The 18462-nt window shown below is 41.7% G+C and overlaps 3 protein-coding genes across 3 annotated transcripts in view; 1 reads left to right on the top strand and 2 right to left on the bottom strand.

Moving 5' to 3' along the window:
* LOC106809701 (cationic amino acid transporter 2-like) overlaps nt 1-11232 on the bottom strand; it is a 35396-nt gene extending 24164 nt beyond the window's left edge. Inside the window, exons 1-3 of the mRNA XM_014812870.1 lie at nt 11065-11232; nt 4767-4902; nt 3948-4067 (exon numbers count right to left, since the gene is read on the bottom strand). Of these exons, the coding sequence (XP_014668356.1) occupies nt 3948-4067; nt 4767-4902; nt 11065-11118 (310 nt within the window). The 5' untranslated portion in view covers nt 11119-11232. The remainder of the gene's footprint in view (nt 1-3947; nt 4068-4766; nt 4903-11064) is intronic.
* Nucleotides 11233-11535: 303 nt separating this feature from the next.
* Nucleotides 11536-15437, top strand: LOC106809706 (transmembrane emp24 domain-containing protein eca-like). The gene is made up of 4 exons (XM_014812878.1): nt 11536-11795; nt 12658-12878; nt 13381-13527; nt 13913-15437. Exons 1-4 carry the CDS (start codon nt 11642-11644, stop codon nt 14060-14062), a joined length of 672 nt encoding a protein of 223 aa, XP_014668364.1. The 5' UTR covers nt 11536-11641; the 3' UTR covers nt 14063-15437.
* On the bottom strand, nt 15225-18320 carry LOC106809702. Its single transcript, XM_014812871.1, has 4 exons — nt 18306-18320; nt 17833-18175; nt 16338-16488; nt 15225-16073 (listed from the first exon to the last, which is right to left on the bottom strand). The coding sequence occupies exons 1-4, from the start codon at nt 18318-18320 to the stop codon at nt 15731-15733; spliced, it is 852 nt and encodes a 283-aa protein (XP_014668357.1). The 3' UTR covers nt 15225-15730.
* Between the last annotated feature and the right edge of the window lie 142 nt (nt 18321-18462).

Below are 18462 nucleotides of genomic sequence, written 5' to 3' on the forward strand. Positions count from 1 at the left end.
TCCTCCTCCTTCTCCTCCCCTCTGCTCATTCTTCTCCTCCTCCTCCCCTCCCCCTGCCCTTCCTCCTCCTTCTCCTCCCCTCTGCTCATTCTTCTCCTCCTCCTCCCCTCCCCCTGCCCTTCCTCCTCCTTCTCCTCCCCTTCCTCCTCCTCCTCCTCCTGCTCCTCCTCCTCCTCCCCCTGCTTCTCCTTCTCCTCCTCCTCCTCCTCCTCCTCCTCCTCCTGCTTCTCCTTCTCCTCCTCTTCCCCGTGCTTCTCCTTCTCCTCCTCCTCCTCCTTCTCCTCTTCCTCCTCCTGCTTCTCCTTCTCCTCCTCCTCCCCGTGCTTCTCCTCCTCCTCCTCCTCCTCTAGCTCCTTCTCCCTCCTCTCTATGGTCACGCCTCCACATATCTCACCCGCCTGTGACGTGAGACACGGCCGTGGTGACGCACGTACGACTGAGTGACGCGGCGGCAACGCTCAGCTTCCCGCCGCAATCAATACGCCCCGCATCCCCCGCAGCATCCTGCATCGCCAAAGCTGACGCAATAGCATCGCCGAGTGAATCACGGCAGGAATCGCGGAATCTCGCGCGGCGGCGTGCAGTTAAACTCGTGGTTTTGGCTGATTGCCAGGAATCCGCCGGGCAGGCGTGCGCGTATGTGTAACCGGGCCGCGTGCTTGCATCAGCCACCCTTGTGCATGTACATGTGCTGCCTGCTTGCTGCTGCTTCCGTTAATTGTTGTTGCTTCTACACACCCTTCGCTAGCTCGTATACTATATAGGTTCACAGCTTCACATGCCTTCCGCCAACTGCTAGACGCCTACTGTACGTTATTGGGGAAATCCCAGTGTTCAAAAACATGAGCAACTAAAAAAGTGATGATTGGTAAAGGGGAGAGGTGAATGAACTTTTGTTTGGATAGCGATGCAAATCTACCAAGGGCGAGGGTGAGGGATGGGAGAAGGAAAGGAGGAAAGGGATGCCCTGTGAGGTGTAGTGACGTAGATATCGAATTATTTAACCTAGTATGAAACCTAATGACACGGGTCATTAAACGTAAGCAGATCACGTCATAGGTTATTAACAGCCAAGGCAACAAGCGAAGGACACCAGGTCCTGCTCTCACCAGCCGCGCACGCCGCACGCGTGTCGCGCGCGTGACCCAACAAAAGAAGAGAAAATATGCGACGGCAGAGAGAGAAAGTAATCACCTACACAAGGCGACACTATGAGATTTTAGTACCTATAGAAGGACATCACACCTTGACGTCGCATGCCGACTGATAAAGAACAAACAACGACGCCGCCGACAAATATGGGAAATATGAAGAACATGAATCGACCTGCCACGGTTCCCACACCAGACTCAAGAAGCGTCCACAGCTTCTCACCTTCAGTTATCCATAAAAATCTGGAGAAGGACAGGATTGCACCATCCGCACGCAACAAGGCCTTGACCACGCTCAGGCCATGCATTCCTCCAGTTGTATAAATACCGAACAGTTTCGACAAGAAGACAGACACGGTTCCACGGTGCTTGACAGTTCACGACGCTGTCCGCACCCACTGCTCTCACCTGCTGCTCGTCACCACGCTACCGTTACCGCTGCCAGCTGACACAAGGACTCACCTGCCGATCTCTGCTACCGTTGCCGCCGTCAACTGACAAGAGGAGCCGCCTGCTAGGTTGTATGATATGAAACACTTGTAACGCGTCATTGATTGATGGCTTGCGTAGCCATCCTTGTACTGTATGTGTTTATGATGTTGTTCATTAAAGAATAGAGTTACCGTAGTAATTCAGTGGTTATAGCATTAATTATACTGTTTGTGGCTCAAGTGCTATTTGCACACGTATCTGCTGTACACGAACCTGGTCACACCCTATACGATTACACGTGCCTATCACACGAGCTCACGAGCTTCTCTATAGAGGCTGGAACATGGTACTGCTGCTTTTACGCATCAATTGAACCTAGTAGTAGAGAGAGTACCAGTTAGTAGAGGCAAGTGCTAGAAAGAGAAAAGTTTGATAGAGGTGACCTCATCTGGACCATAGTATATAGGTCACTAGAGAGCAATTCTTAGAATCGGAATTCATGATAGGATAGAGATGCACCTATCGTGATATCCAACGACTATCAGTGCACCTGCACCATCCCGAATATAGCCCCGCCACAGCTATCACGAAGCGAGCATCCATCAATGCTGCTCTTCCCAGCATCCGACGATCCCTAGTAGATTAATTGGCAGGTCTTGTACGGACAATTTATGTTTACGCTCGCTCGCAGGCGTCTTAGGTGTCGTGGCGTGGAGGCATGGCGATGAATCTATATTTAGCTATCGCGAAGGTTGTAAACCTGCTATTTCCACCTCATTCAGCATGCACGCCGATGACGTACGTGTCATATCTAAGACTTCCCACGCAAAACAAATGTGAAGAGAAAAGAAGCCTTTTTATATGATCGGAGAGGCAATAACAACTATATGTATCATATTACCAGAAGTAGGGACCTACAACCCGAAATATCTTGATGTAAATCTGTGCAGTACATATGGGTAGCGTTAGCATTCATATTATTAAAGTAACATACACGGCGGACCTAAAATGTACAGCCAACTTGTGTCAGCGATTATCTCTAAAAGTGAAAACTTATCCACTAAGGAAACTTGATGATTTTCTCGAGTGGCAGTTATAAAGTGGAACAGCCATTATAGCACGATCACCAGTCTATAAAGCGAACTATTGGAGTTTTTCCCGATGAACCCCTCCCTACATACGGGTTTAACTGTAGCTACCACCTTGGCTGCCAAACAAGTTTCATTACACACACTCAGCCAGCTACACGTGCACACATCAGCACTAAAATCCAGATTTACGTACTACTTAGTCTTGTCACGAACCATTGAGCAAAGTCACTTCACGTGTGTTTAAGGTCACACATGTATGCATGCACACACGTCATCCCCATGCACACACACACGCGTACACACACGCGCGCACGCGCACGCGCACACACGCACGCACACACACACGCACACACGCACTCACACACTCACACACACACACACAGCGGCAGGAATATAGCTACATTACTTGTACACATGTACAACCATGACTAGATTCTGGTAGTGATGTGCTGTACTTGTATAACCTTACCTATAGTAGAGACTGCACATTTCCGCTTCAAAATTTGCCAAATTCCGTTTCGAAGATTACTAAATTCCACTTCAATTCCGTTTCAGTAAATTTCTACATTTTTATTCAGAAATAATTAAAATTAAGAGAAAACACTGATGGATGCCTGTTTTTTCTGTGTTTGTATTTTTTTTTGGATCTGTAATTTCTTTTGGAGGGTTAAAGTGATGAATGTAATATAAGTTTTCATAATCATTTTATGTGTGTTGGGAGTAATTTGAGCTGTTTTGGCAGGTTATTTTTGTGTTTTGGCAGGTTATTTTTGGTGAAACTGGTGATTCCGTTTCAGACGGGGTGATTCCGCGATTTCCGTCCATTTTCCGTTTTCATGGAAATGTGCAGTCTCTACTATAGCTGTAGTAAGAGAGGAGATAATTTGCCTGTGAGAACTGAAGCTATAGCTGCTCTAGGAGCTAATATAACTTACCCGAGGGAACTAAAGCTATAAATGCCATAAGGAAATAATTAACCGGAGGGAGCTGAATCTATAACTGCTATGGTGATAACTAACCTGAGGGAACTAAAGCTATATAGCTGCTACAGGAGATAACTCACGAGAGAGGATCGAATTTAAGAGCTGCTGTAAGAGATAACAACGTATCTGAAAGGACTGAAGCTATGGCTGCTGTAATAAACGAGATAACTTACCTGAGAGAACTAAAGCTATAGCTGCTACAGGAGATAACTCACGAGAGAGGATTGATGTTAAGAGCTGTATCTGAAAAGACTGACGCTATGGCTGCTGTAATAAACGAGATAACTTACCTGAGAGAACTGACGCCACGGCTGCTATGAGGAAGGAGATGACGACCGCTGGGCCAGCAGTCTGACGAGCCACCTGTCCTGCCACGACGTAGACACCTGCTCCTAACGTGCTGCCGATACCTGTGGGGGAATAAATCAGCTATGTAACGAGCACTTCATATTCGCAGAGCCCTTCATAACTAATAATACACACGTGTGAGCAAAGCAAAACACCCATCAACTTTAGTAGAAATTTTACTTGATTTAGCCAAATTGAAATGTGAAATCGAAAATAAACCATACACACATATTGATAGGTATTAGATCAGTGATGGATATGTTATTTTTAACAGATGCAGGAACTACCATTCAGTAGAAACGTTTGTGGTATTACATTGCTAGGTTTCGAGGTGAGCATGCCTCGCAATGACGGCTGTGCCGCATACTGCACTCTAGTGCAACCTTTTACAACTACCTATTATTCACTCCTGATGATACAGTATGTACAATGCCACGTGACTGCCCACTTTATAATCAACAGACAAATAATTTCATTTTTAGAAAGGTATCAATTGTGACCTACACACTTTGACAGTTACAATTATACTCTCTAGAATACTAGATAATACTCAATATGCATAGTATATTTACTCAATGTGTACACATTATATAGTCAGCGAATTACGAAGTCTTGACAAGTAGGCCCAATTAATGTATGAGACATTTTGCACAGTGGTGATCATTCTGTATGGCTGAGAGGAAATAGCCCATAAGCTCCTTTAAAAACCAGCAAATATTTCATTGGGCTTAGGTATACAGGAGAACTATAGAGCGTCTCACCTAAAGCTGTCAAGTCTAGAGTGCCCAGCACACGGGCTAGCTTAGACTCTGTGATTTTCTCTTGGTCATAGTATTTCTGCCGAACGAGTCCACGTCCAAACTCGCCCCAGCATTTCGACGAGCATTCCAGTGGTAGCTGCAAAAAATACAACGAGCTTAAATCATCTCTACAGTGGCCTGTACAAAATACCATATGATACAGGGGTAGAAATAAGGAGAAAAAAAGATATGGTCCACAGAACCATATCTAGTTTGAAATTTAGATGGTCCTCCTAAATTTTAGATGGTCCTCCTAAATTTCAAATTGTTCTCTGCTGCAAGCGTAAGAAAGAGATTTTACATATTGGAACGTGGAAACTTCAAAGAAAATTACCATAAAATGGGACCAAAATATTCAATGGTCTGTCGGACCATTGACTTTGAAAATTTGATGGTCCTCCTGATTATTTGATGGTCCCGGACCATCAGACCATCGCTTATTTCGACCCCTGTGATTCTATATATATAGTCATTCATGTCAGGGTGAATTTGAAGTTTCTACCTTTCATGAATCTTAGCGCTGTACATTGCTTCAACAATGTTATTTTGTTCAGAAAATGCCATGTGTGAGTATCCCACCATTTGAATTATTCATGGAGATTAGTGTTGGCATGGCCAGACTTAGCCCGACCAAGATCAAAACCAATATTGACCGGGGTATGCTATCGACCACCAAAACAAGGCAACTTCTTCGAACTATTGAAAAATATTAGTATAAATGCTGACAGGTTCAATGAGCAGGAAATTATTATATTAGGGGATTTTAATGTTAACGTTCTAGAAAAATCAATGGGAAAAGGTGATAGAATATGCTTAAAAGGCTCTTAAAGATTACTGCTACCAATATGATCTCAAACAACTAATCACTACTGCACGAGTAACTAATATAAGTGAGTCCGCCATCGATTTAATAATGGTTTCTGATGCACTCAAAATTAGTAAATCGGGCATCATAGCCAAGGGAGTGAGTGATCATTTTTTAACTTACTGTACTAGGAAAACTTCAAGACAGGTTATATAGGTATAAGCATAAAACTAGGAGAATTAGATCATTAAAAACATATAGTCCAGAGGTATTTAGAGATAAGTTAAAAGAGAAGCAATTGTATAAAATTTTTAACGTGGATTCTATAGAACATGCATGGGAAATTTTTCAAAAATACCTCCTAGAGGCCATTGACACGTATACTGTCGCCCCTATTAAACAAGCTAGAATAAAACAAAGAACTGAGCCATGGTTTGATAGTGAGATTTGGGAGCTTAATTATTCTGGAAAGAGATAGAAAATTACTGCTTCATAAGGCCAAAACAAAATATAGGTGTGGTTACGGTTTCCCGACCGACCCTATTTATTCCCAGCGACCCTAAACATTTTATTGTCAATTTTCTTTAAAGTCAAAAAAAAATTTAAAAAACAACTTTAAAATAAATATGAATTGGACAGTTTGCTGATGCGTAAAGCACATCCTTTCGACATGGTTCGTGTAAATAAAATATTTAAAGAATAAAAATGTTTTCCACATATATGGTATACCTACCCTATTTTTTTTCGGCATGTAACGGTAACCACACATATATTTTGTTTTGGCCTAAGAGGAGTAAAGATGAAATTACATACAAGGATTTTAAATTGCTTAGAAACAGAGTTCAGAAATAAAGTTAAGAAAGCAAAGGCTAATTACTATACGGAAAAGGCTGAGGACCACAAAAATGACCCTAAAAAATTATGGCAGACTTTAAAGAGTCTGAAAAGAGGATGAAAATAAGGAAACCAGTAACTTGGGCAGGGTAGGGCTAAATATTTGAGAGAAAATATATGTTTTGACAAGCAGAATTGTTGCAAACAATTTTAATAAGTATTTCAACAAGTGTGGCCTCAAACACTATATGGTATACCTATCTATTTTTTTCGGCATTTTGTAACGGTATAACAAAAATATATTTTGTTTTGGCCTAAGAGGAGTAAAGATGAAATTACATACAAGGATTTTAAATTGCTTAGAAACAAAGTTCAAAATAAAATTAAGAAAGCAAAGGCTATAATTACTATACGGGAAAGGCTGAGGACCACAAAAATATGACCCTAAAAAATTATGGCAGACTTTAAAGAGTCTGAAAAGAGGATGAAAAATAAGGAAACCAGTAACTTGGGCAGGGTAGGGCTAAACATTTGAGAAAATATATGTTTTGACAAAGCAATTGTTGCAAATAATTTTAATAAGTATTTCACAAGTGTGGCCTCAAACTTGGTGAACGATCTACCACAAAAGGAAGGGACGTATGATGAGATTATAGTCTTCAAAATTATTATAGGGACAAAGGCGTAGTAGAAAATTCATTTACTTTTACAACGGTGGGAGAGGAAGAGGTACTACGGGTGCTGAAAAACATTAATACAGGTACCGTAAGGTTATTGGGTTAGATAATATTCCCGCTAAATTTATAAAAGATGGATCAAATGTTATTTGCTCAGCTCTTGCGTACACATGTAATCAACATGGCATTCATCCAAGGAAAAATCCCTGATGACGTGAAAGCAGCAAGGGTCATTCCGATACATAAAAAGAATAGCAAAACAGAACCTGGAAACTATAGGCCTGTGTCAATTTTAAGTGTCATGTCCAAAGTTTTGGAGCAAATAGCCTATAAGTTATAGTATTTAACCAAGTAGAGAAATATTTAATAGAAAATTCCTTACTGTACGAGTTCCAATCTGGCTTGAGATCAAATTTCTCAACTGACACAAGTTTAATCCATCTAACTGATATTATTCGTAAAGAGTCTGACAAAGGAAATCTAACTGGTATGGTTTTATTAGATCTTCAAAAAGCTTTTGATACAGTTGACCATAAAATTCTACTAACCAAGCTAAAAGCTAACGGAATGGATATTAGGACTGTGAAATGGTTCAGTGCTTATCTCTCTGGTAGAAGCCAAATAACTGATGTAGGCAGTACCTTCTCTAATAAGGACCCTATTGCATGTGGAGTACCACAAGGCTCGATTTTGGGTCCTCTGTTATTTCTGATTTATGTTAATGACATGGCAAAGGCAGTCAAGCTTTTATTATATGCTGACGATTCGGCCTTAGTAGTTTCAGGGACAGAGGTACAGGCTATACAGGAAGAATTAAGTAGAGAATTGCATATTCCATTAATAAATGGCTCAATGATGATAATTTATCCTTGCATCTTGGAAAAACAGAAAGTATTATTTTTGGAACTAAACACAAACTCAGGGATAATCCAAACCTGGGCATCAGATGTAACGGGGTGGCAATTGCACATAAAAATACAGTTAAGTATCTAGGAATAGACTTGGAAGACTCCATGAGTGGTGAGGTAACGGGAATTAAGATTGTAAAAAAGGTTTACATTTTACAATAGATTGAAATTTCTTTCCAGAAAAGCTAAGTATTTAAACACGGCATATGTAAAAGATTACTAGTTTCTGCCCTAATTCAACGTCATTTTGACTATGTAAGCAGTATATGGTACAGCAGTCTCCCAATTAAAAGCGCACAAGGGCTAAGCTGCAAGTGTGTCAAAATAAAGCCATTAGATGTGTTCTAGCTCAACCTAGGTACTAGAGCACACATAGGTGCTAGAGAGTTCAAGGCTGTAAATTGGGTACCTGTAGAGTTCAGGGTAATGCAACTGAAGGTAAATAGGGTTTTTTAAATATTACATAATCTCGGCCCACAGTATATGACAGAAGGTGTCATGTTAACGTCAGAAGTCCATAGTTTCAATACAAGGGAAGGTGAGATGTCTATTTTTAAACCGAGGGTGGGAAGCAGTGGGGAAAACTCTTTTACTTGTACTGCAATTGAAGCTTGGAACTCTCTACCACAGCAAGTTAGGACAAATTCTGTTTATTCTAGTTTTAAGTATAGTGTTAAGAAATGTCTGATGGAAAAGGTAGAAAGATTAGAGGCAGAGGAGTATGATTTTCGCTAAAAGAATTCGGTTGAAATTAAGCATAAGAAAAGTTTGTATTGTCTTATGAGAATGTACCATTGTATGACCGATTAAAACTACAAATTTGTATACTTCAATAGTTAGTGCTGTTAGTATAGTGTAATTGTTAGATTCAAGGCAGAGCAAAATAAGGACCACAATGTAAATAAGTATGCTAGTCATGCTTTTTGTGTATATATCCTTGGTAGTTATCCAATTTTATAAATTCAGAATTTTATTGTAAAAGTATGCTATGTATTGTATATATGATGGATAAATGCCTAAATAAATAAATATAAATAAAAAAATGAAAAAATATGACTGTTTCACGTTGTACTTGTAGGAAGGTAGGCAACGTAGTCAGAAGCGAGAATTAACATAACTTGTGCCAGTTGTGGCTATAGGCCAGACTATAGTAATTAATAATAATTAATACTAATGCTGAGAGGGTCTAGATGTCCCCCAGGGTACTGCCGGAACGTACCCTGGTACTATCAGTATCTAATATGCCGGGCCGTACCTCGCCTACTCCACTAACGAGTCTAGGGAGTCGCCTACGCCTACTCCCTAACCCTAACCATATCAGATAGTTACCAGGGTACGTTACGGTATACCGGACCGTACCCAGGGTACGTTCTGGCAGTACCCTGGGGGACATAGACCCTATGAGCAATACTAATAGTACAAATGCCAATAGTAATATACTAATAGTATGATATTCTATGCCGTACAACAGTGAACTCTTGTCAGTCCTGACACCCGCTACACTGAACAATTGTTAGACTTAATTAGGTTATGATTACGGGTATATTAAAGAGATAGTAGACTATAGGATTTTACTGCATACAACTGTACTTACTGTATAACAAATCGTCTATACCACACGTACTATATAGCTTGTTACCAGATACCTAATTTAATTGTTATAATTAATTATACACATTGACACCCGCGACCGTGCTGCCACCCTGAAAAAGTTGCGCATTTGCCAATTTATTTTGCACGTTACAGACCGCTCGGGCTAATCACAAAGGTGCAATTATATTTATACCTAAATGCTATTTAAAGGGATAGTATACTCTCGGATTTTACTGCATACAACTGTAACTTACTGTATAACATATCGTCTATGTATACGCACACGTATTTGTTACCAGATACCTAATTTAATTGTTATAATTAATTACACATCAACGCCACGAAATTTGAACGGCGCCATGACACCCGCGACCGTGCTGCCACCCTGAAAAAGTTGCGCATTTCCCAATTTATTTTGCACGTTACAGACCAAGGGCTAATCACAAAGGTGCAATTATATTCATACCCAAATGCTATTTAACCGAACAATGTTCATTTTAGTACAAATTTATCCATAATATAACTGAAACTATATGTCGTTTATAAGATATATTACAATCCTTTTGCTTTTGAATTAATAAATAAGAAACACCCTCGGTCTGTACCCCTTGGCTGAAAAGTCGTTTTGCGCAACTTATCAGATCGTGCGCTTTAAGTGGCGCCACCGTCGTTGTAATCAAACACTCGCAGCTATAGGGCCTGCATACCTCCTAAATCCCATTGGTTGATACAAATCACGTGCCTCAACTGCCTCAATGACGTCACAGTGTTGTCATATTCATGGCACATCCATAATCTATAAACACAATAAGCCTCAATAGACGAACGGTTGCGGCACGCCATCACGGCTGAAAGGTCTTTGGATCGAATCCCATCAGTTTTTTAATTATTTTCCTCTTTTCTGTATTTTTCTATCTTTATCCATTTAACTATTTTTTCTCAATTAACGCAAATATTTACATGATTTATTTACAACAATTTAATAACAACAAATAATTTTGACAATTAATTTTTTTTTAATTTTTTTTATTAAATTTTAATTAGGGTTAGGGGTTAGGGTTAGGGTTAGGGTCACAATGCACCATAAAACAGGAGTTTCAAGCACGTGCTTTGTATCAACCAATGGGATTTGGGAGGTATGCAGGCACTATAGGCATAGCTGCGAGTTAATCAAACTTTTGTCGTTAGTTTTAAAACATTTTTTAATAATATTTCTAATGGTGATTGAACCATGAAACTTTTTATGTAGCGTAATTTTAACCTAAATTAACTGAAAATAACACTAGAACCTAGAGTAAACGATCCCTTTAAGTTATGTGACTGTGAGATGTTTCCAGTTTTAAAAAAAAGTTATTTTTTTCAACGGTAGGCCCCTACTTGGTTCATATTTTACTTTAGTGTTACACATGTTCTCAGTTAATCATTACTTCGGAATGACTTACCTCGCCAAGTGACCTCTTGAACTTACTGTTATATGAACTGTGTTGACCTGACATCTCCTTAAAGTTGGTAAAAAATGGGCTTAATATGGAGCACGAACCACGTGCAATTTCTCAATGGCTTCGCCTTTCGCACTCGTAAACAGACCCACATGCACTAACATCAGCCACTGTGACATCAGCTAACATCGACTGCAATAGCTGCAAATCCAGCCGCCCACGTAGGTTACTCGTAAGGGATGTCTGTCATTATGAATGAAGACGAGAAAATGCCTATATATAATTACATTGAGTTTAGTTATGCAAGAATAGAAATGTAAATATGTGACATGCAAAATTCCCCAAGTAAAGTAGGTTCGACCCAATTATGTACGAATAGTAATACCCGTAGCCATGGCTTTCTCGCTTTTTATTCAGTTACTGGTTTATTCAGTTTTTATTTGGTTATTGGTCGGCGGTCGGTTTTAGTGGCACAGCTGTTCCCTTGTCTCGTGTCTAGGCAGAGGAAAGCAGTGTTGTTGACGTGGCTTTACGTAAAGTAGTTTGTTAAGTTTAATTTGTTTTTACCATATAAATCAAAATGCTATACAATATGAATACAGCCACAAATAGAGTCTTGTGTTTAGTGTTTTTTAGTATGACTATAAGCTTAGGATCTGGTTTATACTTCCACATTGGTGAGACCGAACGGAAGTGTTTCATCGAAGAGATACCCGAGGAAACTGTCATCACAGGTTCGTGAAGAAACAAAATTAATTCATCGTGTCACTTTTAAAACATTTAAATATCATCTATACATTTACATGTATCACGGAGTGATACGGATATGGCAGTCTGGAGGACACATCAGCCAATCATGCGTCGTAATACTCGTATGTGTGGGTTTAGCACGTGTCGTCTGCACCAGTCTGGCACTGTAACCGAACCCAAGCCTAGTTTAGCACCCCAGATTTAATAGTTTAGTATGCCTACATAATATGCGAAAACGTATTGTTGGGGTGCCAAACTATCCTTGATCCAATCATTGTTAGTATTGTTACATTATTTGTTGTATTATGCTGGATGATGACTGGATCAAACATGCCTTCAATTATTATTTGCAATATCGTATAAATTCTCTGTCATTCCTTAATAGTTAATTGCCTAACAAGCAGGTCTTAATTTCCAGCTTTTTTTAAACTTTTCTGTCAGCTGCGAAGCGACCTCATCCCTTTTGTTTTTGTTCATGGATGTAATTATTCTGTTAGATGGTGCTGAATAAACATAGCTATGGCTATCTATCTATCTGCATAGTACCTACCGATCTACCGACCTATCTGCTTTCCTACATACATGCACGCTTGCCTGTCTACCTATCTGTCTGCCTGCCTGCCTGTCTACTTAACTACCTACCTACCTACTTGCCTCCCTACCTATCTATCGACCTATCTATCTACGCGTTGTCCTGCAGGTAACTGCAAGGTGCAGGTGTACGACAGGAATGTTAACGACTACCTGCCTACCTGCCTACCTACCTAGTACCTACCTACTTCCTCCCTACCTATCTATCGACCTATCTATCTATTTATTAACATCCATCTACGCGTTGGCCTGCAGGTAACTACAAGGTGCAGGTGTACGACAGGAACGTTAATGACTACCTGCCGTCGAGCCCCGGCATCGGCATGCACGTCGAAGTGCGCGACCCCGACGACAAGATCGTCCTCTCGAAGGTGTACAGCTCGGAGGGTCGCGTCACCTTCCAGTCGCACACGCCGGGCGAGCACGTCATCTGTCTCATGTCAAACTCCTCGCAGTGGTTCGGCGGCGGCCAGCTGGTACGTACGGCGCTTAGTAACAATCTGAGTAGGCGATCGCCTGCGCGCGCCAAGATCGCGTCGTTGTTTGTCGAGAAATGACGCGCGTGGAATTGTTTCTGCGCCCGCTTTGTCGTTATATGGATGTGGTCCTGATTAACCCTGTATGCTGTCGGAATAAGAAAGGGTGTAAAGTGTTACGTGATGTATTTCATATGTAGTCTTCGTGTATTGTACTCACTAATAGTAATAGAGTGTAAATACTATATATACTCCATATTCGGGTTTTATCACGTGTTTATGTTAATGTTTTAGGTTCTTTCAGTGTGCTATAAGCAGATAAACATGGTAGTGTTTGCATTTTTGTGTCTTGCCTCATGTTATAAGCAGGGGAACCTGTTTATGTTCAGGTTTTAGCATCTTGTAGCACATTATAAGCAGGTAAACATGTTTGCATTTTTGCATCTTGCAGTGTGCTATAAGCAGGAAAACGTGTTAATGTTTGCACTTTTGCATCTTGCAGCGAGTACATCTGGACATTCAGGTTGGGGAGCATGCTGTGGACTATGGCCAGGTGGCAGAGAAGGAGAAGATGTCCGAACTGGAGCTGCGTATCCGGCAGCTGCTGGAGCAAGTCGAACAGATCACGAAAGAACAGAACTACCAGCGAGTAAGCCGCCACTTACGCGTTACACGCTCCCTGCATTATGAATCTTTTATTTTAATCGCAGTTACATGTATGGGTATATGTATATATATTATATGTAAGGTTTGATGTGCAGGCTAACGTAGAGAAAAATTAAATGGGCTGAATCTGTGTTCTGATAACGATTCATTGCAGTGCTGGTTCTTCGTCAGTGCCATTTACATCGACCGCTCGCAGTGATCATTCTTATTCTCAAGTTTCTGATGATCGCTTGTTGATTGCAGTATTGCGACGAGCGTTGTTTACAATAATTTTCCTCAGTGTGATGTAAAGACGATTGATTCTGACACTAACTTGTACAAAGTAGCATAACGGTGAGCCTTTCTGATGTCCCCTCATTTTGTTTCAGTATCGCGAGGAGCGTTTCCGGCAGACGAGTGAGAGCACGAACCAGCGAGTGCTGTGGTGGTCTGTCGTGCAGACGTGCATTCTCCTGCTCACTGGATTCTGGCAGATGAGACACCTCAAGAGCTTCTTCGAGGCAAAGAAGCTTGTGTAGCGCCCCCTACGTCATCGTTTGTCGTCGTCGCGGAAACCCACGTTGGTAGGCCCTCGGAGTGCGACGAGGTTTCATAGCTGCAATCTTAGGGTTTAAAGGTCAAGGCCAAAGGTTTAAGCAACAACTTGCCATCTGGTAGCTTTGTGTGTGGGGGGGAGGGGGGATTGTTTCCTGCTTGCTCTCATATTCCTGTTCATCCCTAGATCTTTTTGTACAATATTAGTGCCATTAGGGTGTTGGTCGATTTCCTAGGATATCGTATCTTTGTCACTTGAAATGCAGCCAACTGTTGTCGCTTGATGTAAACAGGAGTAAGATAATGACAGATTATTTAATATCAATTACACTGTAATTAGCTTACTCCTGGAGGTAAAAAAATGAATTCCTTTTTTCGCTGTTCACGTCTTGACTCTAGTGTGACCTACGGTTAACAATGCGTGGCCATCAGGGGGGGTAAGTGTTCATATTGTGTGGAGAACACAGACAAAACATTAGACGTTAGGGATTACTGCTCAGTGTCGTTTTGTCTTCATTGCTGTTTGATTAGAAGTGTTCAGAAGTGTTCATCAGAAAGCTGGTACATGTATGGGTCTGGCATTTAAACCATCTCTCAATTGACATCATAATTGAGAATGGTCGCACATAGGGATATTCGGGTTGGAGTGGATATTTATTCATGTTAGCGAAGGTGAATTTTTAATGTTCCTATTAGGTACCGTAATGGTAATGCGTGAAGTATTTCCTATTGTTTCTTTTTCTATTTAGAAGATGGGCAATGATGATGGTGAAATTGTTGACAGCTGCTGTGTTTCAGGCTACCATAAATGTTGATGATATTCTGAATAACTACATTTCTGAAAAACTGGTTCTGTTGATGATATCAAAAAGTTTGTGCGAGAAATTTGCACAGCTGACTAAAGAATTCAGCAGTGTTGCAGGTATTCTATAAAGCTCACAGCAGAGTCGGAGCGATCCAGGGAAATCTTTGAGTTGTGTCTAAGCAAAATCTTGTGAAGGAAACAATGGCATCTGTTAAAGATCTGGATAGGATTGGTTCATGTTTTGTTTGGTGGTATGGATTAATGGTGAATAAGGGAATACTAAAAGAAAAGTTCTACTTTTGCTATCTTAAATTGTATTGGTATGCATAATTTATAAAACGTGATCGCAAAGCAGCTTTAGCACCATTTCATGACTGTATTCACATCTAGATGGCACTAGTGGCCCAGTGGTCGTCTTGGATGCGTGTAAAAATTTCCTTTTTGTACAAGAATTAGGCGTTTGATTTTTAGCTAGTTCAAAGTAGATACCCATTCCGACACTCATATCAAATAATTCACTCAATTCATCAATAAAATGGTCTTTTTTAATAAAATGTATAATGTTATGATATGTCGCAAACTATTTCACTTTTCCAGGACTTACAGAAACAACATGACAGTTCATTATTGTACTGAAACTGAACTATTGTACCATTAATGGTATAATTTTATTGAGAATAAATTTTAATAGAAGGAATGATATTAATTACTAATAATTGTAATATCTGTGACAGTATTAGCTATGACTTGAAACTGAAATCCAACAAATCTCAGATGCTCGTAAATTGGTTAGTTAAAATGTTACCCAATGAAATGTCTTTTTAACGGAAAACTCTTTAGCCAATGCTCAAGACTTGGAAGTGGAAGCGTCAAATTGAGTGCCTCGCTTTTTGCCCTCAGCTTTTAGGTAGTTATAGAACATCTGTATTCTATGCACAATCAATATCAGAAGAGTGAGCAGTATCGGCCAGAGAAGTAGGGCGAACACTATCAGAATTGCGCCGGCTACAACAGCCCTGTGCAATTGTTTTCTGTGAGAGCCTTCTGTCATCTCCAGTAGAGTGTGCTCACCGAGGCGTACTGCGGCTTCGCTCAGAATTTCAATGTACTCTGTCATGTTGCCAAACCACCAGAGGGCTCGTTCCGTACTTGGCTGCCGCCACTTGTTCTCTAAGATGTTTTTGTGCATACTGAAATGTAATTATGAAGTATTCATTATTAAGACCTGTCCTTTTGATGTGTGTGCATGCGTGCGTGTGCGAGTGCGCGTGCGTGAGTGCGTGCGTGGTGTTTCCTTTCTTCAGCATCCTTAAATGGTCTTCTTTCATGCCCTTCAGAGCTTGGCCTCATTATATTGTGATATTGTGAGAAATATCATGCTTGGTAGTAATTCAAAGGTAGGTCTACGTCAACGTCTGCATGTATATAAGACGCAGTGAGACTGTAATGCGTACTTGATTATGGTTTTCTGAAGCGTAGATTCTGTCAACATGTGATACTCTGCTTTCTCGAATTCACTGTGGTAGTCTGCAGCCATAGAAAGGTAGAACTTGCCAAGTGTTTCTTCTCTATGGTAGGTCGTCAACCCGGACTGTGTTAGATTTCCTAAAAGAAAGATAAATATGATGATGATACGTGTTATGCTAATGTCAATGTATGACTCTTACGTGTATAACATAGCTTCTGTAACTTTTCAACAGCAACGTTGGACATGCAGCATCATACTTGCAGCATATAACATCCTTGTATAGCAAGTTGCATCCTTCAAGAGCATGCAACATCTTTCTATTGCATACAACATTTATGTATTACATCGAATTGACATGAATTACATGGCGTTGTACAGCTATGGTTTTGTACAAAAACGGCATAGTTCAACCGGAGATTAACAGTATCAATCGCGCAGTACACACTGCAGTAAAAAGATCGTAGTACGTTCCCTGAACCTCACATCGTCTACCGAGTCGAGATATTAATTATTATTGGAGATGCTGTCGACAAAAAATGCTATTCAGCACCAACGAACGACGTCACCGACGCGGCGTGACTAGAGTGACGTCACGAAGCGTCGCGTGTAGAACTACCTCGTAACCTCGTAAATATTAGTCTTCAGAGTCCAAGGGACTATATCGAAAATGGAAAGAGACGAAGTTGATCAAATAGACTGATCACCACGCGGTAGAAAACTCTCGAGTTTGCAACCTAACTACCAACACGTGGAGCGACGTTCGTTACCGTTCGTGAAGAACTACCAACGCGGGGAACGACGTTCGTTACCGCTCGCGAAGAACTACCAACGCGTAGAACGACGTTCGTTACCACTCGCGAAGAACTACCAACGCGTAGAACAACGTTCGTTACCACTCGCGAAGAACTACCAACGTGTAGAACGACGTTCGTTACCGCTCGCGAAGAACTACCAACGCGTGGAACAACGTTCGTTACCGCTCGTGAAGAACTACCAACGAGGGGAACAACGTTCGTTACCGCTCGCGAAGAACTACCAATGCGGGGAACGACGTTCGTTACCGCTCGGGAAGAACTACCAACGCGGGGAACAACGTTCGTTACCGCTCGCAAAGAACTACCAGTGCGGGGAACAACGTTTGTTACCACTCGTGAAGAACTACCAACGCGTAGAACGACGTTCGTTACCGCTCGCGAAAAACTACCAACGCGGAGAACAACGTCCGTTACCGCTTGGGAAGAACTACCAACGCGGTGAACAACGTTCGTTACCGCTCGCGAAGAACTACCATTGCGGGGAACGACGTTCGTTACCGCTCGCAAAGAACTACCAACGAGGGGAACGACGTTCGTTACCACTCGCGAAGAACTACCAACGCGTAGAACAACGTTCGTTACCACTCGCGAAGAACTACCAATGCGTAGAACAACGTTCGTTACCGCTCGCGAAGAACTACCAACGCAGGGAACGACGTTCGTTACCGCTCGCGAAGAACTGCGATCCGACGGCTCGCTCGCCGCTCGTGTGCTCCTTGCTGTTCATCAGCAGATAGAAGGCGAGCATCTCCTTCCACGCCCACCGCGTCTCGCCCGGAGGATCGTGCGCCATGTCTTCGACGTAGCCGAGCAGCTTCGTCTGCACGTCCGCGCAGAATCCGGCTTCCTGCGACGCCAGAAGCAGACGAGTGCGGTGGCGCGTGATGTGCGACTGCAGCGCCGCCTGGCTGCGAAAATTTTCGTCCTCATCGTGTGCGCGCGGCCAGTCTTCGATGCCGAGTAAGGTCGCGTCCGTCTTGGAGTACGCCGCTTGCAGTAGCCTCTCAACCTAGCACGACGACATCGTCAACAAAGTAGATAGATGTACCAAGTCAAAAAAACACAAGTATAAACACGGTAATGTAACCTGCAGCGACGTGAGTCGGCACACTTAGAGACGGCTACTACTCGCAGAGTACGATAATACCCTGCATGGGCACATATACTATACTACTATATATATACTATATATTACTGAAACGTACGTGTAGGGCGTATGCACAAGGCGGCCTATAACAGTGCGCCAGGCCTGCTCCCTTATTGCGAGTGTACTACAGACTTTGTTGACTAATTGCT

The sequence above is a fragment of the Priapulus caudatus genome, unplaced genomic scaffold (genome assembly GCF_000485595.1).
Source record: "Priapulus caudatus unplaced genomic scaffold, Priapulus_caudatus-5.0.1 Scaffold378, whole genome shotgun sequence".
NCBI lineage: Eukaryota > Metazoa > Priapulida > Priapulimorpha > Priapulimorphida > Priapulidae > Priapulus > Priapulus caudatus.

Coding starts and splice junctions, on each gene's coding strand:
- LOC106809702 (XM_014812871.1), bottom strand. Junction 16,489..17,832: donor ATCGCAGTTCTTCGCGAGCG/GTAACGAACGTC, acceptor TCTTTCTTTTAG/GAAATCTAACACAGTCCGGG. Junction 16,074..16,337: donor CTTCAGAAAACCATAATCAA/GTACGCATTACA, acceptor ATTACATTTCAG/TATGCACAAAAACATCTTAG.
- LOC106809706 (XM_014812878.1), top strand. CDS start 11,642: ATGCTATACAATATGAATACAGCCACAAATAGAGTCTTGTGTTTAGTG. Junction 12,879..13,380: donor GGTTCGGCGGCGGCCAGCTG/GTACGTACGGCG, acceptor TGCATCTTGCAG/CGAGTACATCTGGACATTCA. Junction 13,528..13,912: donor AAGAACAGAACTACCAGCGA/GTAAGCCGCCAC, acceptor ATTTTGTTTCAG/TATCGCGAGGAGCGTTTCCG.